Raw genomic sequence first — 27631 nt, 5'->3', positions numbered from 1 at the left:
GGGTATATGTGTAGATGTAGTTTCCCTTCCTACACTCTACATCTAAGAAAGGAAAGAACCAGACTACTTAGCCCTAGAAAATAGAGAGGAGATTGAAGGAGAACCAGTATTGAAAGGGCACCCTTGTCATGGCAGGATCTCATGAACAGAGTTCCTAGGACACCAAGAATTGGCTGCAAGCTTTAGTAACTCCAGGTGAGAACAAGAGTGGTGCAATAGGACCATGAATGGGAAGACTCTCAATGTGAAACTATCACCTTTTTTTTTTTCTCTTAATACATGGTATAAAATAGGTATGGATGCAATGTTGGAGTGAGAGGTGTGATGGGGATGGTAGGTTCAGACCGCAGACTCAAAAACCAGACAGTACACTTGCTTTGCAGATTTTAATTTGGGGTAACTTTATGTTACACTGCCCAAGTAAGTTAAACTGCCTAGAACTGTTATATCACTGTCTAATAATGAAATATCTGATAGTGTGCTAACGAGGTAAATAAATTAACTTGAACTTTGAGCTATCTGCCATCAAGTACAAATTTTTTACTGCAATTATGGATTGCCTGGGTGTCCTAGCACAAAACCTCAAGCCTCATTCACATTAATTCTCAACATATGGATTTATGACAATTTGTTAAAATGGATCAACTATCAACTCAATATTAGAGTATTGTAATCATTCAAATGAATGATTCTGACATACAGAAAAGAGCCTCTTGTTGATTTCCAGTTTTTTGCAACATCACTTACAGCAACTAGAAAAGACTGAACCATTCGAAACTTATTATGAGAACTTGCTTAATTTTTATTCAGGGTAGAAAATAGATGTTGGCCTTATCAGAGTTTATAAATCCTGTTCTTTAATGACATAACTGTTTAGAGGTGCCAATAAAGTTTCCTGGACAGGCTACAATGCATTTTAAATGAAACAAGGTTAGATTACTCCACCAATCTACAGGGCGGCATAGATGTGTTCACAAGATATGCAGGACTGGAGTTGGTTCCACTGACTGACAAGTGACTTGCTGAAGTCACTTTTTAGAAAGGGGTGGAAGTAGAATGTGTTGACAGGACTACCATGCATTCCCACCAAGAAGTTCCTGTCAAAAAAGAAGTATTTTCATAATTCCATTATATCAAAAACTAGAGAGAACTGTATTGGGCTTGCATGAGTAAGAGTAAAGTTCCATCCTTTTCTCCAGAGCAAACGGCCTGCTCTACACCTAGCTCCCATGCAATCTCTTGGGGGTGGAAAGCACATGTACTTTTGAATAAGACAAACCTGGACTGAAACCCATGACCTGCAGTGTACAGTTAAGATAACCCTGGGTAACCCATTTAACTTCTCTCAGCTTGTTTCCTCCTTTAAGAAAAAAAAAAAAGAGGAGATAAAAATGCCTTCCTAGTTATAAATGACAAAAACACAAATCATACTCACTTAAGCTAAAAAGCTTATTTACTAGAAAACTATGAAAGAAGCTCAGACTCCAAAGGACAGCTGATAGTAGGAGTTAAAGCCAAGACAGCTCCTCAAATTTCAAGGACTAAAACCAAAACCTCACTACTGACAATACTCTAAATCTCTACCTCTCATTTTTACTTCCTTTTCTGTGCTGGGTTGCCTCACTCCCACTGTGTAGAGCTGCACTGTCCAATATGGCAGCCATTAACCAAATGTGGCTATGGAGCATTTCAGATAGGAAAAGTTTAAATTGAGAGGGTACAGAGTAAAATACATACCAGGTTTCAAAAACTTAGTACCAAAATGTGACTCCATATACTCCATGTGTGTGTGTGTGTGTATATATATATATATATATATATATATATACACACACACATCTAATATCTCATTAATAATTTTAACTTTGATTACATATTGAAATGTTTTGAATATAAGTTAATTAAACACATTTTTAAAATTAATTTCACTTGTTTCTTCTTAATTCTTTTAATGTAACTACTAGAAATCACATGTGGCTCACATTGTATTTCTCCTGAGCACTGCTTGACCTAGAAGCTTTCCCACATGGTGAGGAACATGACTGCCTACAGTTATGGACTCAATTTATCCCAGCCTACAAACATCACAACACAAAGTTTTTCTCTTCCTACTTCAATTTTCAAATGTTTTAGGGAAGACTCTGATTGGGCCAGATTGGATGATATACCCAGCTCTTAGACTAATCCCTTGCAGGCAGAAGAGGAACTGTAATGTACAGCCCTAGTGGAATCACATGGATGGCACAGGGAAAAGAAGATGAATGTGGAATAGTATTACAAGAAGAAGGGGAAGAGAGATGCCAGGCAGACAACAACAGATACCAGATATCCACTATGCCCCCTTGTATGACAGCAGTGAGGATTAAATATAAATTTATGTAGCACTGCCCTATCAGTGGCAAGATTCTGACCAAAATCCCTCTCTAAATGCTAGCTGTAACACTAAACCACATACCCTGAATAGATAAGTGGCTCTGAGTCATAACAGAAAATGGCAGATATACAAAAGGGGATAAGCACTCTAAATTTCTACATTTGAGTATTCATCAAATGTACCTACACAGACCATACTTTTGCTAAAACCTAGAAGTTGGCAGCTTACAAGTAGAATTGATTTTAAAGAGCAATTTTAATGATCTCAGGTTTACTTTACATTAGTAGGAGCTGATAATACTTTTTTAGCACAATTATCAGGACTGATAATGCAGAAGGTCCATGGAGCATGTTTATATTACACTATGAATCCACTAGGAAATACAACAGGCTATGAAGCCTATAGCAGCAGTCCTCAAATATTTTGGTCCCAGGACCTTCTTTGCACAAGTATTGAAAACTCCAAAAAGCTCTTGTTTATGTGGGTTATCTATTTTGACATTTAGTATATCAGAACTTAAAACAGAGATTTTTAAAAAGCAGCTTTATTGCAGTTTTATCATATTTTTTTCTAGTTATTTTCTAGTTTTAGGTTTTATATTTAAGTTGATTCATTTGGAGTTAAGTTTTATATGGTTCAAAGGTATGGATTGAAGTTTCTTTTTGGTATAGATGTTCAATTGTGCTAGCACCATTTTTAAGAAAGATCATTGTTTTTCTTCCGAATTGTCTTTCCACATTTGTCAAAAATTGTTGTCTATGCATGTGTGAGTTATTTCTGGATACTCTAGTTCTGTTACATTGATCTAAACTGATCTATTTATCTCTTTAAAACCATACCACACTGTCTTAATTACTGCAACTTTTGCGTAAGTCTTGAAATCAAGCAGTGGATGTCCTCCAATTTTGTTCTTTTTCAAAATTGTTTTGGCTATTCTAGGCCCTTCCTATTTCTAAATAAATTTAGAATCAGATTGTTTGAAAAAAAATGCTGGCTGTGTTTTGACCTGCTAGGATTGGGTCAGATTTATATATCCATTTGGGAAGAACTGATATCTTACAATACTGAACCTTCTAACATATGAACATGGCAGATCTATTAGCTTAGGTCTTCTTTAGTTTCTCTCAGCAAGGTTTTATATATTTGTTTTTAAGATGGCACTTTTCTATTTCAAATTTTTATTTAAATTCTAGTTAGTTAAGATATATGGTGAAATTGGTTTCAGGTACACAGTTTAGCGATTCATCACTTACATATAACATCCAGTGTTATCCCACAAGTGCCCTCCTTAATACCCATCACCCATTCAGCCCATCCCTCACCCACCTCCCTCCATCAACCCTTAGTTCTTTCTTTAAAGTTAAGAGAGTCTCATATGGTTTGCTTCCCTCTCTCTGTTTTCCCCTACCCCTATGTTCACCTGTTTTGTCTCTTAAATTCCACATATGAGTGAAATCACATGGTATTTGTCTTTCTCTGACTGACTTATTAGCTACAGGTCTTTTGTATCTTTTGTTGATTGATCCCTAAGTAATTCCTATTTTTGATACTATTATAAATGATATTTTTAAAATTCCAATTTCAAATTATTTGTTGTTAGTACATAAAAACACAACGGATTTTTTATATGTTTATCTTGCATCCTACAACATTAAAAAATTCACTTATTGGGATGCCTATGTGGCTTCATCAATTAAACATCTGTCTTCAGCTCAGGTCATGATCCTGGGGCCCTGGGATCCAGCCCCCGGAATTGCTGAGCAGGGAGCTTGCTTCTCCCTCTCCCTCCCCCTTCTTGTGCTCTCTCACGCACATGCTCTCTAGAATAAATAAATAAATAAATAGATTTTTAAATTAATTTATTATTCACTACAGCTTTTCTGTAGATTCCTTGGGCTTTTCTATATAAATAATCATACCACTTGTGAATAAAAACAGTTTTGTTTCTTCCTTTCTACTCTGCCTTTTATTCCTTTTTCTTGGCTTATTGCACTGTCCAGAATCTCCAGTATTAAATAAAATGGATGAAAGTAAACATCTATTAACCAACTAGCTATTAACCTTAGGGTGATCTTTCATCATTAAATATACTAGCCACAGGATTTTCACAGATGCACTTCATTAGGTTGAGGAAGTCCCTTTTCAGTTCTAGTTTGCTGAGAGTTTTTATCAAGTGTCAAATGTTTTCTCTATGTCTATTAAGATGATCATGTGATCTTTTTAGTTTGTTAATACGGTGAATCAGGGCAGCCCAGGTGGCTCAGTGGTTTAGTGCCGCCTTCAGCCCAGGGTATGATCCTGGAGACCCAGGATCGAGTCCCACGTCAGGCTCCCTGCATGGAGCCTGCTTCTCCCTCTGCTTGTGTCTCTGCCTCTCTTTCTCTCTCTGTCTCTCATGAATAAATAAATAAAATCTTTAAAAAAATATGGTGAATCATATTGATTTTTAATATTCAGTCTACTTTCCATCCCTGGGATAAACCCCACTTCATCATGATGTATCATCCTTTTAATACAATATTGTATTTTGGTAAGGTTTCCTTTTGAATTTTACATCTATATTCATGGGAGTCATCTGTAATATTGTTCTAATTGTCTGGTTTTTGTGTAAGGCAATGCTGTCTTCATGGAATCAGCTGGAAAAGTATTCCCTCCTTTTCGATTTTCCAAAAGAATATGCGTAGAATTTGTGTATTATTTCTTCTTTAAATGACTGGTAAAACTTACCAGAAGTCATCTGTGCCTGGAGTTTAACTATGATAGATATAAGACTATTCAATTTATCCATGTCTTCTTGAACACACTTTCATAAAACTGAGAAATTTCTAAAATGTGAGGACACACAAGCAAACATGCCATTGGCCATCAGACTAATGATGACATATTAACATAACATGTACCTCTGGAAAACTCCACTATTCATTCATGAAGTAAAAAATTCTTAATTTTGAAAACAGTTTTTACTTTATGGACCTTCTGAAAGGATCTTAGAGATATGAGAGTTCCAAGACCATACCCTCTGAAGCCCTGGTCTATAGAACAGAGATTAAGAATATCATCATCATCAGTATTCCAGGATTTTATGTTAAGATGTCAATCCACATATTGAACAGACATCTGGGTCACTGTAGACTACTTTTAGAGTTAGCACAAAACTTGAAAAACCTAAATCATCATCTCATCCTGCTTCAAGAGAGCCAATACCTTTTATAAGCGATTTTGGAACAGAGAATGACACCAACCTTATTTCTGGGAGTCACTCTTCCAACAATATGGGCAGAATGTAAAAACAAAGCCACAATCAATGGATTCAAGAAAGAAAATGGGTCTTCAAAAAATGGGAGAAAGACGATAGGAATCATCGTGACATTACTTTATCATGAAACATCAAAATATAAGTATGCTGTTAAAATCTGTTTAAAATATTTTACACGAGAAAAAAAATCCCTCTCTCCCAGTTCTATGTTAAACATCATTCTAATCAAGGGCTGCTGGTTCCTTCTCCTCCTCCAAATCCTGGGAATACATTTATAATGAGAAAAAGGGGAGAAGAACACTGGGTAACAGTGAATACAAAACCCAGTTCCGCAGAAAGAATAAACCTGAAAAAAACCCCAAGATACTTAAAAGACTGCTGTGACTCAGGATAGGAGAGGCAACAGCAGCCAGGAGCTGCAGAAGACAGTGTGGGCTAGAGCAAGGCTTCTCAAACTACCTACAATGAAAGAGCAGTTATCATTTGTTTTGTTTTGTTTTTCCTAATCCTTCACAGATTGATGGCTTCATACAAAACATTAAAAATGAGTTATTAGAAAAAGAAAAAATTTAAAACATCAAAATGCAAACCCAATATTTTTATCATTACAAGACAACAGACATATGATTATTCCATCAAATTGCTTTAAATGTTTCTAAAGACTCTCAATTCTGTACTTATCATTAACCAAAAGAGATAAACTTTGGGTAGCACTGCCTGGAAGGTTCCAACTGAACTCCTTCCTCTCCCTCATTTTTCGAGATTGATCACTGAGCTAGGTGAGCAAGCACTTCAACTACACATCTCAAAACCTCAGCAAGTCTGAAAAGTGGCTCACCTGGAGCTTTAGTACTCCATTCAAATCCTCCGAACCCTATCAGGCCCTTTCCCAATGATGTTATATATTGTTTACTGGCAGATTTCTCTTCCTAAAGACAATCCCTATCACAGTACTATTAAAAACAACCAATTAAACTCCTTAGCTGAATATTTAAGGCTCTATCTGTATCACTGTATCTTTAAAATGCCTTTCCTTACTTATCTTCCCCTACTTTGGACACATGTTCTACGATTTAGAGAAACCGGACTGCTCTGTTGTCCTCCAAATGTGCTATGGTTGTGAGCCAAAATCATGCTCGTTCTTTGTCTCTAGCTTCTATCAATACTAACAATCTTTCAGGGCCCATCCAATATGTCACTTCTCTCCCAACCAGATGTAATCTCTCATCAACCCACTAAAAGAACCCTGTATTTCCCTTGTACTACTTGAATAATTATGAATTGCATTACTGTTGTCTATGAAGTCATCTTATGCCCCTACCATATTTTACTTTTATTTTAAAGTATAAGGTTGCTTATTGATGAAAATGGATTCACGAGAACAGATGACAGTGAGAAACTGATCTCCTTCAGTACCAAGGGGTGCCTTCATGATGTGGATAGAGGAAAAAAAAACACCACAGAGAAAAGCAACTCCAGATTTAAAAATGGTCACCTATAATAATCACATCCTCTGATCCCTGTGCCACCTGGTTCAAATCTATACCTCCCTTTGTGGTTAAAGGTAGTAATACCTCCCCCATACACAAGCAAATTCAAAAAGACAACATGATATAATTATGTTGTCTTAAAAACCAACTGCATAAAACAAGATTAATAAAACAAGGAGGGAGATGCCTAGGTGGCTCAGCGGTTGGACCTCTGCCTTCAGCTCAGGATGTGATTCTGGGGTTCCAGGATCAGGTCCCACATTGGGCATCCTGCATGGAGCCTGCTTCTCCCTCTGCCTAGGTCTCTGCCTCTCTCTTTCTGTGTTTCTCATGAATAAATAAATAAAATCTTTAAAAAAACAAAAACAAGGAGGTCTGGGTTTTTTACCAACACAATAAATACTAACTAATGGTGAAGAGTTCTAATGGAACACTGACCTGATCAATTCTATCTCATGTTTTGTGCTTATTTCTTTCTAGGCACCACAATTTAAGAGAGATGCTAGCAATCTGGCACACTTCTTGAAGAGAAGCATGAGGATAGAGAAGAATTTAAAACTTATAATATATATATATATATATATATATATATATATATATATATATATAAAGTGTAAAGGATTAAGAATGCCTAGCCTATAAGAGAAGAGAATCTCAGGTTGAAAATACAAGTGTTTTCTTTTTTTTAAAGATTTATTTATTTATGATAGACAGAGAGAGAGAGAGAGAGAGAGGCAGAGACACAGGAGGAGGGAGAGGCAGGCTCCATGCCGGGAGCCCGATGTGGGACTTGATCCCGGGACTCCAGGATTGCGCCCTGGGCCAAAGGCAGGCGCTAAACCGCTGAGCCACCCAGGGATCCCCTACAAGTGTTTTCTATTACAACATCATATATTCATTCATTTAAAAAAAATCTGCATTCTAGTAAACTATATATTAAGAATAAGAGGTTGATGAGAAAAATATGGTAAGGCTTACCTTACAGTTGCCTACATAACTTTGTAACCACAAAGTAACTCCAGTTAAAAATATTAAAATCCTTAAAACACCAAGCCATATTCCTAATAAACAATTATTACAGTAAATATAAGACTCCTGAAAATGCAAAGATAACAATGAAAGGGACTACAAGGAAAGGTTGGACTGCTTAGTTATAGGAAAGAGTTGGGGAACATTATCTCAACCTGTGGAGAAGCAAGTTGTAATGACATTAGAGAGGGAGAGCTCTGGCTCACTGCCTTGAGTTTGTTTCTTTTCACAAAGAACAGGGGAAACCATGTGATAAATACTTAAGTACAAGGTATAAGGCAAAATTGAGTCAAGTAGAAGGATATGGAGTGAATGGACATTGTGTGCAACATCACATCCCCCCACAGCTTGCTGTGTTCATCTGTACTGCCATCCTTTGGATTCAGCTGCTGTTATTTAGTAGTCAAAATATTAACGTGAGAGGAAAAATCAACTGTGGTAACTTTTGTATTATACTGACATGCTTCCACTACGAGCCATGTATGAACTGATTCATGGTACTAAGGCATGCTCTGTAGCAGAACAGACTATACTTGAAGGATTATCACCACATATGGTGATAGGGTAGCAAAGCAGGTCAACTGATGATCATTTGACATACATCTATATTCTAAAATTCTAATTTAGAAAACAAAAACACAAACACACCATAAAAAATAAAGGCCAAATAAAACTATAAAAGAACACCCAAAGAAAGGAAGTTCACAGAGCCAGCTGTGACTGTTCATTTTTAGTAGGAAAATATACTATTGTCAGAACTACCATAAATCTTATCTAGAAATCTGGAGCAAGAGTAAACCTGGATTTTGAATTCTAGATGAGGAAAATCAGGAGAGGGGAATAGAGAAGCAACAAATATAATTTATCTTCCTCTCAGTGGAATACCTACTCTCTTCCTAGTCCACAATACATTCAATACTTTGAAATATAATTCAATGACTCAATAAAATCAAAACCATTTCTATTCTGCATCTACTCCAAGCTCAGACATACATTAAATACCATCATATTCATCATCTCATTAGTATATCCAACAATTTGGTGGGTGTGCAGAGCCTGACCATATTTTAGCAGGGAGATTAAGACTTGGAAGAGAAGTTAGTAAATTATATGTTACTAACAGGTTACTTAAAAATAAAAGATGGAATAAAGGAAGGAAGGAAACAAGGAAGGAAAGGAAACAAGGAGGAAAGAAAAGAGAGAGGGAGCCTTCAACCACGTTGAAGATACTTGTTTGTTTTTAATTTTTTTTTATTTATTTATGATAGGCACACAGTGAGAGAGAGAGAGAGGCATAGACACAGGCAGAGGGAGAAGCAGGCTCCATGCACCGGGAGCCCGACGTGGGATTCGATCCCGGGTCTCCAGGATCGCGCCCTGGGCCAAAGGCAGGTGCCAAACCACTGTGCCACCCAGGGATCCCGATACTTGTAAAATATAAACTCAGAGACCATGGTATTAAAAACCACTCATCCTCATTGAACCAAATCCCTTTACTTATCTTTCCATGCTGTTCCCAGTGCTTTGTGAAGAAATATTCCCCTCCAGAGTCTAGAGAAGGGATTGGCAAACAACTGCCAACAGGCCAAATCCAGCCCCGGGCCTGGTTTTGAAAATAAAGTTTTATTGGAACCCAGCCACACTCATTCATTCACATATTGTCTGTAGCTGCTTTCATGCTGTGACAGTAGAACTGAGTAGTTGTGAAAGAGACCATATGGCCTGCAAGCCTAAAATTTTACTATCTTGCCCTTTAGAGAAGACGTTTGGGGGCCCCTGATTTAGAGTGTATTTTTCTCTGAGCCCTGCTTCTGTCTCTAGAAGAGGGGGGTGGAACAAGGGCAACGAACTAAAAGCAGCCAGGGGTCCATGAAGGAAGAAAAGGAAGTTCCCTGCACAGTAAGTTTTCAGACCATCTCACTACTTTCTTGGCAGTTAGGTCTCAAATGCTAAATTTGGCTCCAACTTAGCACTGATAAATCAGCCTTATTACAAGAATAAACAGCACCCTACTTTTACAGCACTTTCTTCCAGGTACACACTCCCACTTTTATAAAAGTATGTCTGCTCCTATTTGACTAGACAGAAACTATTTCCTTTGAGATAAGATGAGGGTTCCCTGTGAATTCTTTATGGTCTTTCAAGCAGCAGACAAACTGTTTTCCTTTAAAACCAGATTTCACACAAATGAGTTAAAGTAATCTTTATTTCTAAAAGCGCGATTTTATTGGAGCCAAAAAATTCCCTAAACTAAAAGGTCTCAAATTCTGAGCCATCATTTAATCTGTAGTTTAGAGAAAAACCTCTGTGAGGTCAGTATTTGAATTTATAGTCATTTATCAGGATCAGAAAACTTTTTAATGTTTGCTATCTTATGCTTGCTGAGAAATGACTATAATCAATATATATCGCCCTAACTAGCTGGCTGGATGTCAAATAAAGAGAATATTTTGGGGAGATTATCAGTTTCCTTCCTAGCAATATGTAAAACTAAATGGACTTTCAAACAATTCCAAATAAAAAGGACAATGCAAGAATTTATCAAAAAAAAAAAAAAAAAACACCCAGGAAATTAATCAGCCTAATTCTCTTTTCTTGGGTGCACAGAATGCAAAATCTTCCCCCTGGCCCTAAAGGAAGGTGAGAAGAATGAGAAATTTCAAAACTGTGAACTTATGAAAACTCAATCTTTGAGGACAAGTCATAAAATGTGACTGTCACACACACACATTTTCCAACACTCACACCGTTACCTATTTTCCCTGACCATATGAAAGGACCAAAGCACCACTTGAAACAGGTTTCCCCAGCAACATTCCCTCTAAATTTTTCAGAGAGAACACCAGTAAGATTATCATATTCAAGTCTGTCATGAATTAAAGCTATTTCTTGGGACACCTCGGTGGCTCAGTGATTGAGTGTCTGCCTTCAGCTCAGGGCATGATCCTGGAAACCCGGGATCAAGTCCCACACCAGGCTCCCTGCAGGAAGCCTGCTTCTCCCTCTGGCTATGTCTCTGCCTCTCTCTGCGTCTCTCATGAATAAATAAATAAAATCTTTTAAAAAATAAATAAATAAAGCTATTTCTTGAAAAGCCTTCTCTATGACTCTTTTAGCCAGTATGCTATCATTTCAGTTGTGTTTTTTCACAATTTACTTAGTCATTTCAGTTTTTCAAGTTTCCATCCCATTTCCACGACTCATTTTGTCTAATACCCACTGAGTATATCTCCTCACCTATGTTCTCATGAACACCAACAATCTGGTCTCTCTCAGACATTAACACTGATATCTTTCCTATTCTCACCATCCCTGTGACTCCAGCCAAATCCCCCTCCTTGGGCCTGTTCTTGTTCATTCAATGGCATTTGGGCATTGTCTTCTTCATGAACATTTTAAAATCTTTGGCTTACACAACTCTGGGCTCCTGCAGTCCTTCCACCTAGATGACAACTTTCTTCCATCAGGTCCTCCAAGTTCAGGTCTTGGCTTTCCTGTAGTTGTATGTTATACTTCCTCATTTGGGTTTCATGATCCCCCCCCACACCCTTTTTTTTTTTTTTAAGATTTTATTTATTTGAGAGAGAGAGGCAGAGACACAGGCAGAGGGAGAAGCAGGCTCCATGCAGGGAACCTGACATGGGACTCGATCCCAGGTCTCCAGGATCACGCCCTGGGCTGAAGGGGGCGCTAAACCGCTGAGCCACCTAGGCTGCCCACATGCTCCCCTTCTTCTCTACTTAAATCACTTAGCTCCTCTCTGGTTCCAGCTGCCAAAAATTAAGACTAGATAGTCTGTCATTAGCTCCAAATAAACATTTAACGGTCTTGGGCAAGTAAGTGGAACTTCTTTGGGCTTCCCTATATTCTTACGACAATTAAGTAAGTTCTCTCTGAAAATATTAATCTATTAATTAATGTAATAATCTAATTAATCTGGGGAAAGATTAAAGAGTAGAGGTTTCAGGGACTCAGCGGTTGAGCATCTGGCCTTCTGCTCAGGTAGTGATCCTGGGGTTCTGGGATCGAGTCCCACATTGGGCTCCCCATAGGGAGCCTGCTTCTCCCTCTGCCTATGTCTCTGCCTCTCTCTTTCTCTCTTTCTCTCTATCCTTCTCTGTCTCTCATGAATAAATAAATAAAATCTTTAAAATAAATAAATAAATAGAGAATAGGGGCTGTGAGTGATAGCATGGTAATCCTCACAGTAGTGGCAGGAGAATGAGGAGAGCTGCCGATTTCAGATTAATAACAGCACAGGTTGGGGAAGAGTATAAAACAGCGTTGCATGGATGGGTAGGCTCTGAAAGCAGGATCCAAGAAGAAACCATCATTTGTTTCAAGAGCAGATTAAAGGAGACTACTCTAGCAGTAACACTGCAGAGAAATTGGACAAGGGAGGGCTTGGAGCCAAGGAAATGAACTAGGAAGCTATTACCATGAAAATCCAGGTGTAAAGAGATTAAGACTACCTGTTTAATGAAGTTTGAAGTAATTCTTCAAGCACTCAAGATCTTTCCAACTCATCTTTTCAGCTTCTTCTCTCATTATTCTCTGCAAGAAACTTCTCTACCAGTCTAGATTATTCCCTGTACCCTAAATCAAGTATGCCCACAGTCCCACCATGAGTGAACTGATCAGCCCCAACTTAATTGTCCCTCTTCCCTTTCCTGCCTTTAAAAGCTATGCCTCTTTAGGGGGTCTAGTTTATGCCTAAATTTGGTCACAAAGGTTTCTCTAACCATTCCAATCTATAACAATCTGTACATTTTTAAAGGCCTACAATTATCTTTTTTTTTTTTTTTCGCTTGTCTAATCCTTGACAGATTCAAGGATTTGAATCTATCACTTTAAATCAAAATCAATTCTTCAGGATTCTGCACAGTAGTACTGCACTGAAGAACCAAGTCAAGCCAATATGGTCAGGGTCAGGGTCAGGGTTAGAATATAGATGGATGGATGGATAGATGATGGAAGGATACATTCATAGGCAGACAGATCAATAGGGGGATGAAGCCAAGCCCGTTCTGTACACTGTGTTGCAGCTGTAAGCAGCTAAGGATACTGGGGCAGAGGAGAGGCTCTGGAGCTACCTCTGTTCAAGGTTCTCCTTCTGCCACCCCAGTGGGTCACACTAAGATCCCCCTTAACATCACTCTACAACATAAGTCAAGGAAAGAGAAAAAGGGCTTGGATCCCATCTCTGCCTCCTCACTAATTTCTCAGCCTCTACCTGCTCCAGCGTCATCCCCATTTCCAAGTCTGCCTGACCTCCTTACTCCAGTTAAAACAAAATGACTCATGTATTAACACAATTAAACTCTCCTACAGTGGCAGGGAGCTTCAGTATCCCTTCACATTTCCAGCCATCTTAACTCAGAATTACATACCACAAGAGGCTGTCTCCGGCTCCCCCACATCACCTTCGTCTCTGTACCACTGTTTCCACTTTACTCCTTTAGGACTACCTTCTCTTTTCTCTCTGCTGTCCCCGGAGTCCCTGTGCACTGCATCCCCCACTTTCATCTGACTCAGTGACATCCACGTCACCCTCCTCCTTTGTCCTACCCATTTCAGGGCTTCACAGAGCACATCAACATCTTGCCTCTGAAAAAACACTTCAGACAGATTTACTTTTTTAAAGATCTTTGTAAATCTTTACAAAGTAAATCTGTAAACACAGACCACTGCAGCTCTCACTTTAGCATCCTTCCTCAATCTTTATTCTTTCTACTTCAGACAGATCTAAAGAGTCCTAGCTTACCATTCTGATGACTCAAGTTAAAATAATCTAGCTATACAGAGTATTTCTTGCTACAGTGTGGTATGTTAGAAAGACCCCTGGCTTTAGAGCCAAGGAATCTGCATCCAAATCCTAGTTCCACAAATTGCTACCTGGATCACTTACATAATGGTGCCTGCAGAGTCCTTATCTATTTAAAAACATGCAGGGGAAAAACTACCCTGCAGAGTTGTTGAGAATATTAAAGGAGATAACATGCATAAAGCACCTAGTCCAGTTCCTACAAACAGTATGTATTCAATACCAATTAGTCCCCTTTCCTCACTCTCACCCTTCTAAGCTTAGCACTGCCAGTCCATTAATAAATGAGGCTGGAGGTGCTAGACAGGGTGGCAGTCATGCCATCATTGTGCCAATAAATCCATTTACATTTGAGTTTACTGAGCCAAAGTAGAAAGCCACAGCTTCTGCTTAGAGCAGAAGTTCTTAACCCTGGGTGCACATTAGAATTACCTGGAGAACTTTTAAAATATAAGAATATTTGAGCTTTACTGAGAAAGATTCCAGTTTCATTGACCTGATGTAGGGCCAGTATCAGTGTAGCCCAACGTGAGAACCACTGATTAAAATTAACTGGCATAGTCCAGAGTTTAATGGAACCCAAGGGCCCCTGGCACTTGTTGCCCACTGTTACAAGTTCCCCCCAGACAAGACCATGCAGAACAGATGCAATCTCTCCAGATTTACTTTGGTTCCATAGACTCTCAGGGAACCAAGCCACTTCATATGGATCTCTATCCTTTAACATGATAGCAATCGGGGTAGAAAAGTATCCAATAACTATGTAATAGAATTCTGGAGTATCATACATCCCAAAAGAAAACACAATACGTACCTCCTGAGATAATTGTAAAATATACTTTCTATGTCCTAGAATACCCAAAAATCTAGGCCTAAACTGCTCTCTCTATGAAAATATACTTTAGTTATCTTTCAGTTAGTGGCTCCAGTCATGAATTCACCAGCCTTATGAATAGAATGTGTATGTGATGGTTAACATTGTTTCAACTTATCAGAACTAAGCAATGCCCAGATAGCTGGTAAAACATGATCCCTGGTTGTTTCTCTGAGGGTATTTCAGGAAGAGATTAGCATGTGAATCAGGAGACAGTAAAGAAAATCCACCCTCATCAGTGGGGGTGGACATCACCCACTCCTTGAGAGCCCAAACAGAACAAAAGGTAGGATGAATTCTCCCTCTTTTTTTCCTCTCTCTCCTCCTCCTCCTTCCTCCCGCTTGCCTCCTCTCATTTTCCTTCTCCTCTCTTGAGCTCTTGAGCTTGATCTCAAAGATCATTTTCTCTGCCCTGGAACAGCAGAACTCCTGGTTCTCTTGCCTTCACACTTCATGCCTTATATCAGTGCCTCCTCTCCTCCCCTGGTTCTCGGGCTTATCCTGGTTCTCTAGCATGCAGAGGAAATATACTGGACTTCTCAGCCTCCACAACCTTGTGAACCAATTTTGTAGTAAGTCTCCTCTTACATATAATCTATTTTTTCTGCTTCTCTGGAGAACACTGACAAATACAGAGTGGTTCCTGAGTTCAGAATCAGCATCTGTACATCTGAAGGCAAAATGTAGTGTTAATCCATCTACTGTTCTCATAGTCCAGCAATCAATGACTGCCCTGTGCCCTGGGGAGTTATATCTTATCTACCTGAGATATTCTTCAGAACTCCCATGGCCAACACACAGAGGCATTCTGTTTGGCCATCAGTGTTTTAAAAAAAATATTTATCCATTGCCATCACTTACAAAGCAGCCATTTTCTCATACTAAAAACAAACAAACAAACAAAAACTGAGATTCCAGGCTCTTTTTTATAATATCTGCATATCTGGCAACATGAGGCCCATATTTTCACATGGGAACAACTGTGAGATTGCATAGTAGCTGCTGCTCCACATGAAGCACACACTGGCTGACTCCCTGGAGCTCTCACCACTTCCTCCTGTATTTTATCAAGCCAGATTCACTCCTTCTCAGTACCTGCCTGGTCTTGTGAGCACCTGCAGTTTCAAACATACATGTGATTAGAAAGGGGACTGAGTAAGCTGGTGAACCCGCCAGTCACAGTCAGGCTAAGGAGGCAGCTCCTACAGGAAAATCTCACCACGCATGTAGTCTTAGATGTTCTCCTCCATGTTAATGACCTTCTTAAGCCATGTATGATTCCAATCTGGAGATCTCCCTGAGACTCTCTGCCTGTCCTTGATAACCCAATCATAATTGCTGCTTTTTGCCTCTGCTAGACACAGGAACCTGTGTTCCACAACCCTGCACTTAGTGTGCTCTGACTCATCAGCATAGCCACAGTGGCTTCTAAAGGATGAGAAGGCTGAGAACCTTACCTCCTGACATAGATGGCCAACTTCAGCTCTGTCACCTTCACTCCATATCTATACTGTATCATGATTCATATACCATAGTGGGACTAGACTGCAGCAAGCAGTCCTTCAGACTGCGGGATATTAAATGATGCCAAGAAGATTCCTGTAGAAATTAGAAGTCGAAGCACTTCAGTCATAGTAAATTGGTTACAGTCCTACCTCTGGGCTGGGCTAGGGCTCCATGATACCTGGTGTAGAGAAGTTCCAGCAACTACTTAGACTACTGCTATAAAATGAATCTTTCGTATCCCTCCCTAAATGTATTTATTGATGCTTAATCTCCAATGTGACAGTATTTGGAGGAAGGGCCTTTGACTGGAGCCCTCAGAATTGGACTAGCAGCCTTACAACAAGAGCCTGGAGAGAGAAGCTCTCTCTTGGCCATATGAGGATACAGGGAGAAGATGGCTGTCTACAAGCCTAGATGCAGGCCCTCACCAGACAATGGATCTTCTGCTGACTTGATCTTAGACTTCCCAGGTTCCAGAACTGTGGGAAATAAATGTACATTGCTTAAGCCACTTAGTCTATGGTGTTTTTGCTAGAGGAGCCTGAATGGACTAAGACAACTATATAAACAATTATGGTCTTATCAAACAAAGAAAAGTTAGCACTGATATTCCTTAAAGGTTATGTTTGTCACATCCATTATCAGCAGGAAATGGTTACTATTTAGCCCTCTACTGCAGTGAGATACTGCAATTTTCCTAGACATTTTCTGTATCATCGACTGAGAGGGGTCCTAACTATAAAATTTTAACTTGACTATATTCTAAATAAACTGACTTATTATTTTAAGGGCTAGTTTCACACACATACCATGTGTACAAGTAAGCTTCTCCTCTTCCCAAAACACTATATTCCGAGTTTCTGAGTTTGTTTTTTTTTTTTTTTGAGTTTCTGAGTACTTCTGATTCCGATGATAAAAAATTTTAGTAGACAACTAGAAATTTTCCTTAGTTATCTCACAATGGAGTATGCTTTTCCTGAAGAAAAAAAATGCTTTCCCACCATCATATACTATTATATTATATTATTATCAAGTTTAATAATTCTCAGAATGAGAATAAAGACAGAATACACATAAGTCAATTTTCACCACATCTGGAATAAAATCAGGGCAGCATCTTCTAATGATATATGATTCAGCTTCATGACCAGTTCTTCAAGAAAAAACATACAGGTATAAAACACTCTTTCTCTAACTGTAGTGAATATTACATTTTTGTCATTTCAAATAATCTCCCCTTTATTCTGGGGACCACAGATTCGCAACATAAACCTATCAGTTGAGAAGTTCAAGGGCGTGGACCTGGCCCAAGTAGGACAGACCTGGGGAAACTGATCCATGCCTATCTGTAGATGATTCAACATGGGATCCATTTCCTGCTATGTAGACTATGGAAGTAGAGGATGTGTACTACATTTCCCATTTCATTTATAGTAGTTTGTGCTGGATTTCCACCATCCACAGATAAAAACCCTAATACAGAGGTGTTTTTTGTTTGTTTGTTTGTTTGTTTTACTGAGTTCTTATGTAAATGATTTATCTAACCTACTGACTTACCTTATCCAAAAATAAAATTTAGACACTGAAGTCAGTACTCATTTTCAGAATAAATTCACTCTATTCCACATAAGAACCATATATACCTAAAGCATAATATTAAGTAAAATCGCTGGCTATTTAATGGTTTTTTTCATTCTAACATCAAAAAATTCTATTAGTAGATAAAAGAGGTATGCTTGTAAGTGGATGATGGCTTGCTTCATCATGACATAATGAAATCTCACTCTAGCAAATCAGTATGCAGTCAAACTTCATGCTATTCCAATATTTAAAAGGTCTACTTCACCAATCATTTCTCTGGGATGGCAAGGTAAAAATACATTGATGCTGGTGAACAGTATCCTCATAAAGAATTTACTTGGGGACTGAGACTATTGGACAGCAGCCTGATAATCAGAGTAGGAGTATCGGAATGCTAATAATATGTAAATCAGCTCCTGAGGCAAACTTAGTTTTAAGAATAGTATAGCCAAATGTTCTAAGGTTCTGATAAAGCTTTAGGAACTTAGATCTTAAAACTTTCAACAGGTATTCTGGATTCCTTCTGGGATGCAGGTATTTTTTCCCGGATGTTTTGTGTTATAAAGAGTCGCTTTCTTTTCTTCTTCTTCTTCTTTTTTTTTTTTTTTTTTTTTTTTTGTCCTTGTTGCTTTGCTCTCTTTGCATGGCCTAAAGGTCCAGAAAGATATCAATATTGCAATGTAGGCATTTCATCTGCAATAGAAATGTCATTTCATCATACTTTGGGGGCGTGGGGAGAAGCTTTCCCATTTTGCCAAATAGGTCTCACTTTTTTCCTGTCTGACCAGCAAAGAAAGTAAGAACATAATAATATAAAGTTAGAACTCTTAGAACAGAAAATATGGAAATTTTATTTTGAAGAGAAAAAATTAGATTATATTCCAAGAAGCATTTTTTTCCTTTGATCCTCAAGAATATAAGAAGAGGCAATGTTAGGTTCAAATAAACAAGATAACCATTTAAACTGATAAGGCCCAACAAATCAAAACAAAGATACTATAACTGTAAATTATGGATTAAAGTGATTATACAAATAATGTACTCTTATATACTACTGAATTTGACTTTAATAAGCTGAAATAGAGCTTTATCTGGAATATACGGAGGTCAATGAATCTGCCATCTAAGAGTTACCAAGGAGACTAGCTTGCTACTCTAATAGAGCATAATAATTGCTTAAACCAAATTAATTATGCTTGGTAATCACAGATCTCATATGTATATTTTCCACAACAGGAGTGTGGAGAAACTAAGATAAATTGCTGACTTCCATTCTCATTTGGACTTCATAATCATTTGGATACGGAGTGGAAAACTAGTCAACTAGAAACTTAAAATGAAAGTTTAATGAGGCACAAAAATCCTATGTTTTACTTAGGGGAAAAGAAAATAATTTCCCCACCTTGAGTGGAATGTTTAAAAAAAAGTGTTCCCTAATCTTTTTTTATAGTCTATATTCCACGAGACTATGCATCCAATCATTATCAAGATTAATATCTAATATTAAGCTGACTACCACAATATATAGGAAAACTTGTACAAGGTTTCTATCTTCTCTCTAGGTTGTAATAAATACCATTAACTCTCTGAACAACATCAAATTAGGAAGGCAGACATTTTTCTTACATTACACTAAAGCCATATAACTCCAGGTTAGAAATATGGGGTTGAGGGCAGCTAACCATATCTTAAATCACAACCGAAATCCTCATTTCTGATGAACCCAGATCTTGTGTTAAGACTTTCTGTTCAGAACCTGCTCCCTGGTCCATGTGGTTTCCATCACACTAAGCATAGCCCAGTCACTTGACTCTACCTCTCCTGTGCAAAGCACCTGCAGACTCTGCCCTAAAGTGGCTGCTCTCCCAGCCATACCTTGCTTGAATCACATTTTAAAGAATCCCATATATACTGGTCTAAATCAATTCTGGACAGACCAGCTATGAAGGTGCCTGAGATGAACTGCTGACATAAATAAGGAAAATGAGATGTGTTTTGGCACAACAGAGTTAATATGCAATCCTACCTAAAGACAGAATGCCTATTAGATAATTTCCATGAGAGTCTTTCCTCCCAGTAAGATTACTAACAGTGACTTTCCCCAAAATTTAATTTACTTATACAAATTTTACCTTATAAGGAAAATTCCCTTTGAAATTACTTTTAGGACTACTATTTTAGTTTTTACAAAACAAATTCAGTGAATCTTCATACAATAAATACCTTTAATAAATGCATTATCTGAAAATGCTGACAAGCCAATCATACAAATATTCAGAGTTAAATAATTACTTTAAAAGCTCCTTTACATTATCATACTGAGATCACATATTTTTACCTTGAGGAGGTATGTGGGAATATTGCTGAAATCCACAGGCAACTTCAAAAGGAAACGTGCTGAAAATTCACCCGTCTGTAGGACAAAAGGTGTAATAAGATTAAAATAAGAAATTGATTGTGAAGTGACAATTATAGCCAAGGCCACAAGTTCAACCTGTTCAAACTGGAGGTATTTTCAATTTGGGGTTCCTAACATTAAGCAAGAAAAGAAGATTGGAAAAGCAGGGGAAGATCAAAAAGAATTATTAAATTATTAGCTACTAAAAGCATAATTAGAATTTTTTAAATCTGCATTTTTAACATGCAATAAAATTATAATGTCTCATTACCTTTTTGGTTTTTTTAAGTGTAGAAAGAATACATGAATGTATGATTTTTTTTTTAATTCAAGCAAAGAGACAGACCTCTCCCTTTGATTCATTTCTTTTTACTAAAGCATTCAGACAATTAAGATTTATAACCCACAGGCACTGACATAGATCACTATCCTTTATAGTGTGTCTGGAAGTACATACAAAGGTCAAACATCTACCCATATAAAGCAGTCTATCAGTAGGTACCCCAAATAAGATTCTAATCTCCTGGAAAAATCTATTAACATCATTACCATCAACTAATCTTTTTCAGCAATTCTATGAACTAGTCTCCATATATAAAGATATACAGAGGTTTAGAGATTTAAAACTTTTTTTTTTAATTTTTACTTATTTATGATAGTCACACAGAGAGAGAGAGAGAGAGGCAGAGACATAGGCAGAGGAAGAAGCAGGCTCCATGCACCGGGAGCCCGACGTGGGATTCGATCTCGGGTCTCCAGGATCGCGCCCTGGGCCAAAGGCAGGTGCTAAACCACTGCGCCACCAAGGGATCCCCTTAAAACATTTAAATGATGCCTTCTGCTTAAAAAAAAAAAAAAAGAACTCATATAGAAGAAGAGTTTTCCTCTCAATTTATGATGATGTGAAATCATAAAGTTGTTTTTTTTTTAATGATGGAAATGGCTAAGGTATCACATTAAAAAAAAAAAAGCTTTGTCATACTGTGGAGAAGGGGGCTTCCAGTTGGGCTATCAGACACCTAGGGGTTTCTGGGAACCTCTGCAAAGGCCACAGAGAAAGGTAATGAACTGATGCAATCTCAGGTCTTCCAACCTCTTTCACTGGAAGCCTGCAGGTCAGCTTCGGGTTTTAACATACTGGGTTTCGCTATGACATGTTTGAAAAAAGAACTTTGGGGATGATCCAGAACTGCTCTGAAGAGCAGATCTCTATCCTTTTTATATTTTGTGAACACTAAAGAGCTCCCAATATCTCTACTTCCTTTCCCTCTTAAAAAAAAACAAGCACCTCAAACTCCTAAAACACATGCTTAAACACATCAAGCATTTACAAATGCTTAGATTGGCAGATGAAGGCACACAAGCATACCTACACACCTCTTATGGAAGATTCCATATTAATCACCACGCCTCTCTTACAAATACCCTAGCAAATGGCTGTCATTTTTAATTTTTTTAAAATTTTTATTTATTTATGATAGAGAGAGAGAGAGAGAGGCGCAGAGACATAGGCAGAGGGAGAAGCAGGCTCCATGCACCGGGAGCCCGACGTGGGATTCGATCCTGGGTCTCCAGGATCGCGCCCTGGGCCAAAGGCAGGCGCCAAACTGCTGCGCCACCCAGGGATCCCATGGCTGTCATTTTTAAACTGTGACTTAAAACCTTGAAAATGCCGAGAGAAATATAAACCTTGAGCTCAAAAGATAAAAGTGGTAACTACCATCTGCGTGGTGGTTCATTGCTTTACTGCTTACAACATCTTTTTTTTTAAAATATATATATATAGATATTTTTAAAAGATTTATTTATTCGGGGGGGGGGGCAGAGAGAGAGAGAGAGAGGCAGAGACACAGGCAGAGGGAGGCTGATGCGGGACTCAATCCCGGGTCCCCAGGATCACACCCCGGGCTGCAGGCAGCGCTAAACTGCTGCGCAACCAGGGCTGCCCTGCTGACAACATCTTTTAACTTACATGGAACTCTAAGGACAGAGCACTTTCTCACTGCCCCAAGCCTAACCCCATGACACAAAAAGCAGAAAAGAGAGAACTGAATGGACAGACTCAAAATTGAGGCAGGCCAGATAGACCCACAGAAGCCACTATGCCACCAGAAATGCCAGTGGTGAGAAATAGGAGGCATTCTGGGAGCTAAGCAGCTATACTCAGTATGGGACGCCGATACGTGTGGGCTACTTGAAAGAATAGTTAAGAGCTACCTAAGGATCTACAATTCATCAGGGTGGGTGGGAGGAAAAAGCTTGTGAAAGAACCTAATACAATTCTTGCATTCTATTACAGTCCAAGATTACTAGAAAGGTATTGATTTTGGTGTTTTGTTAATCTCCTAGAGGACTCCACCACAACACCCCCTCTTAGGTATGATTCTTTGCTTATACACTGAAAAAGGTGAGTGTAGGGACAACGTAAAGCACTACAGAATTAAAAGGGAGTTTTTAAGAGGGACATATAGCCCAGTGGGAATTTGGGGTGTGTGGGAAGAATAGAAAAGTCTTCCTTGAGGGCAGCCCTGGTGGCTCAGTGGTTTAGCGCCGTCTTCAGCCCGGGGTGTGATCCTGGGGACCCGGGCTCGAGTCCCATGTCGGGCTCCAGGTATGGAGCCTGCTTCTCCCTCTGCCTGTGTCTCTGCCTCTCTCTCTCCCTCTCTCTCTCTCTCCCTCTCTCTCTCTCTCTCTCTCTCTCTCTCTCTCTGGGTCTCTCTGAATAAATAAATAAAATCTTAAAAAAATAAAGAAAGAAAAAAAAGTCTTCCTTGAGTGCTGGTACAGTGCTACAAAGAAAGGGACACTCATCAAAGAAAATAAATTCCCAACTACTGTCCCATCTTTCCTCTTGTATAATCATTTTTCCCTCTTTACCCATCAGCATGCCAACAGCATTTAAAAAGTCTTTACCAAAAATAATAATAATAAAAAATAAAAAGTCTTTCATAACTTCATATCTTTCTTCAGGTCCTATCTCATTTCTCTGTTCTACTTTACAATCTCCTGTAAAGAACTGCTCTGTATTTCTTCTTTTACTATTCTCTCTGGAAACTCTTCCTGTCACCCTTTCCCCCTGAATCAGACAACCCCAACAACTCATCAAGGTCACCGAGGACCTCCCCACTGACAAATCCAACTGGCATTTCTCAGTGCTCATTTTTTATTACTTGTTCTCTCAGCAGAATTTTGACACAGATTATTATTCCTTTCCTGGAACATTTTTCCCTGGTTCCCAGGATCCCTCTCTTGGTTCTACTTTACATCACCAGCCCTCCCTACAGACTCCCCAGCCTCTGAACACTGGAGTGTCCCACCATGGCTCAGCCTCAAGATCTCCCTCCTTCCTATACCCTTCCCAGATGGCTTCATCTAGGCCCAAGACTTTTGATACCATTTATATGCGGATGATTCCCAAATGTTCTCTCTCCTCCCAGACCTTTCCCTAACTTGTTTCATTTATCCAACTATCATGAATGAAACCAAACTCCTGATTTCCTTCCTTTACTATCTGGTCTTCATGTTAGTAAATGGCAATTCCATTCTTTCAATCCCTCAGGCAAAAAACCTCAGAAGCATCCTTGACTCCTCTCTTTCTCACTCATCCTCAATTCAAAGTAGCAACAAATCTGGTCAATTCTACCTTCAAAATAGATCCTTAGTCTATCTCTCACCACAGTACAACCACCTGATCTGAGCCATAGCTATCTCTAGCCTGGATCACTGCAACCACCCCCGACAGCTTCAGCCACTGTTCATCTGGAAGTTTCCATAAGGCACAGCAACCCTTTTGACACATTAGTCAGATTATGATCCTCCTTTGCTCCTTTACAGAATAATATGACAAGGTAACAATTGAGCAGAGATGTGAAGGAGGTAAGGAAGAAAATCATGTAGAATGTGGAGGAAAAACATCCCAGGCAAAAAGAACAGAAAGCATTAAAGAGCTGATGCAGGAACAGGCCTAGATAGACCAAGGACATCAGTGTTACTGGAGCAAACAAGCACTAATACTGATCAGAGGTCACCCAGAAACTCTCTTTTCCTAACCCCTATAGGATGTACAACAATCACTCATAACATTAGTAAATACCAAAATGACTACTACATCTATATGGAACTTTGTTAAGTCAATCCTGGGGATATTGAGAGAGGTTTTTCAAAAGTGCCAAGGAATTACAAGGGGTGGCAAAAGGGAGTTAGTTGGACAGACAATAATGAATCAAACTCAATTCATCTTCATTTTCAATTTGGAGAAGCAAACTATTTACAATCAATAAATAGCCATTTCTACCTACTGGTATACCATGGCAATCTGTCAGTTAAAATGGCACTCTCAAAACTTTCACATTGTTAGACTCAATGGCTCTTCTATATATTTTTTGAAAACAATAAAAAGGAGTAAAATGTAGGATTTAAAAATTAAAAGAAGTCTTGTACATATAAGGTAATGGGAAATATAATTATGTACTTAGCACTTGGACTCATGTGAACTGCTAGTTATTTTAGTCCATGTACTACATTTTAGCTCTTTTGCCCTATTTCAGTTTGTACAATATATTTTTATTCTACAAGCTATTTTAGACCAACATTCCTTTAAAAATGCTTTGACAATCCCTACTTTATCCCCTCTCAAAATGTTGATCCTAGAACGAATATAAATTTATGTTTATTGGTAAAAGACTGATTTACACAACTAAACTCATAGTAAAAGCAAGTTGATCCAAGGACTAACAGGATTTTCTGTTTATCAGCAATGGGCTAATTTACACAACTAAATTTCATAATACGAGAACCTTCAGACCGTGAAAGGAATTTGGTGCTCTTGGAAACCATAGAAAGTGCTTTTTGATCTCCAACTTTCCAGTGGACTATACATTCTTTATTTTGCCATTGAGAGAATAAAGAAAACTTAGCATTTGTTTCTAACAGTGTTGGAACCATTGGATACTACAACTCAAGAATTCAGTTTTCAGTTCTGCCACGGATTTTCCCTGTGACCTGGAAGTAATCTCCTTCTGTGTAACTAAGGAAATGCTGACTTATAGCATGTCTTAATATAAAACTTAAGCTATAAATTATATAAGGAGCAAAATATAAGTGAAAAATCCATTCTGAGTTCTACCTCAGATGACTTTTTCTGTGTTTTTATATTCAAAGTTCCAACGGTTATTCAAGCAATTTACGGCCACTCTAGTGTAACATCAAAAATTGCTTCCATTTCAATCTTTCCTGTAAGCTGAAAATGAGACATTTAGATGCAGCCAAGTGAACAGAATAATTTGATTTTTTTGTCAGTCCTTGGTCAAATCTTCTCTTGGATAGATGTGGAAAATTATCTGACCTATGACTGTTAAAATGTCAGCCGTTCTGCCAACTGCCTTAATGGCAATTTCCCCAGCTTAGCAATAAATATGTGCATCCTTCCTTTTTTTCAAGTTATAGTACATTGGCAAGTTCCTTAAACTAACAAGACTCTGAGTTTTGGCAATTTATTAGGTCTAAGCTTTTCTTCTGGTAATAGCATCTGTGTCATGTGACAGGTAGTGACAGGTAGACATCTTGTGCGGAATGGGCTCCAAACCCAGAATGCTCTGTAAAGGGAAATTTCCCTTTCTTTCTTAGAGGCTGTTCCCTTGTCAACAAACAAGCTGTCATCCAAAACTGACTGCTTCTACCACTTAGATAGCCAAAAGTGAAGAAACACTCAAGAATGACTACAGCTTTCACAGGGTGACAGTCGGGTAAGCGTGATTCTTCAAATGGACTCTAACAACCAATAGCCCAAGTCTGTAGCCCGTCTATAGCCTGTTCCTTGGCAAATACATAACTTCCCATTATATGCGAAAAGGAAAGCCAAAGTCAGTCTAACTAGGATTTCATATCTCACACTTTACAAAATGTTTTCTAAGGTACATTATTTAGTTATACCAAAACCCTTTTCAAAAGATATAAATTCCCTTACACCTATTTCAGAAATGAGAAAACTTGGTCTTAGAACAGTCAAGAAATTTGCCCACAGCCACTCAAAGAGTAATAAAGAGTCAGAGGCCAACCTCAAGACTCAAGATCCATTCATCCCATTCATTACTATGGATTAAGAACCTAAAAAGTGTCAGGCCCTAGATAAGGCATTCCAAATATAATGAGTAAAAGAGGCCCCTGCCCTCTTAGGGCTTATCATCTAGCAGGTGAGTCAGACATTAATCAAAATAATGCTGCTATAAATTACAACCTGTAAAAAATCTATCCAAGAAAGAGCAAAGTGCTCTGATATTTCAGGAAGACCAGACCTGTCTAGGCTTTGGGGTTCATTACATTGAGGGAACTCTTAGAAAGCCAAGTCATAAGACCATATGGAAAAATAAACAATTAATACCATCAGGAGAACTTCAAAGAAGCAAAGCAATGAGAAGGGCTAGTTATAGCAGAGACTAAAGACACAGTAATTACAGGAGGGTAATACTGATGTTAACAAACAGAAAAGTTAAGTCCAGAAATAAGGCCAAATACATTTAGTGTATGACTGATGATGTGGGACAACTGAACTGCCACCTAGGAATAAAGTTAGATCCATATTTCACACCATGTATGAGGATAAAGTCCAAGTAGATTAAGAATTTCAGTGTACAAAACTAAAAGCATAAGGAAGAAAACACTAAGGAATGCCTTTCAAATAGGACTTTAAATTCAGAAGCCAAAAAGGAAAAGATAGGTAAATTTGGTAGCCTGAATATAAAAATTTTGTGGATGGCAAAAAAACCACCATCAGCAAAGTCAATAACAACTGACAGAGGAAAATATATTTGCAACTCTCTCATACAAAGCTAATGACCTTAATGAAAAAAAGATGAAAAATCCAAGATAAAAACAGACAACGAATATATAGAAAATACAAAAAACTCTTAAACATGAAAAAGTACTTAACCTCATTCATAACAAAATGAATACAAATTAAAACTAAACTGAGTATCATTTTTCACCAGAGTGGCAGAAATCAGCACTTTAAAGATACCACTGCACTGTGTTCTCACCTCCACTGTTTTTGATGACAAATCAGTGTTGACTCAAATAACTGCTCACCTACAAATAAATAGTCATTTTCCTGTGATCACCTAAGATTTTCTCTTTATGTTGGTTTTCAGTATTCTGACTTGCATTTTTCTTGGTTAGGATTTGTTGAGATTCTTGAATCTGTAAATTTATGTCTTTCACTATATTTGGAAATATCTAGCATTATTTTATCAAATATTTCCCTCCTTCCTCTTTTTCTCCTTCCTCTCACTCCAGGACTCCATT

At 38.2% G+C, this 27631-nt stretch overlaps 1 protein-coding gene across 3 annotated transcripts in view; it reads right to left on the bottom strand.

Annotated features, from left to right (window-relative positions):
- Positions 1-27631, bottom strand: part of BABAM2 (BRISC and BRCA1 A complex member 2) — a 408818-nt gene that overhangs the window by 243381 nt on the left and 137806 nt on the right. For all 3 annotated transcript variants that reach the window (XM_055326951.1, XM_055326952.1, XM_055326953.1), the window contains exon 6: positions 20273-20347. In XM_055326951.1, coding sequence (XP_055182926.1) covers positions 20273-20347 — 75 coding nt within the window. The remainder of the gene's footprint in view (positions 1-20272; positions 20348-27631) is intronic.

Source organism: Nyctereutes procyonoides, unplaced genomic scaffold (genome assembly GCF_905146905.1).
Source record: "Nyctereutes procyonoides isolate TBG_1078 unplaced genomic scaffold, NYPRO_anot_genome, whole genome shotgun sequence".
Classification (NCBI taxonomy): domain Eukaryota; kingdom Metazoa; phylum Chordata; class Mammalia; order Carnivora; family Canidae; genus Nyctereutes; species Nyctereutes procyonoides.
Note: the sequence above shows the minus strand (reverse complement) of the source record. Positions and strands in the feature narration are given on the sequence as shown.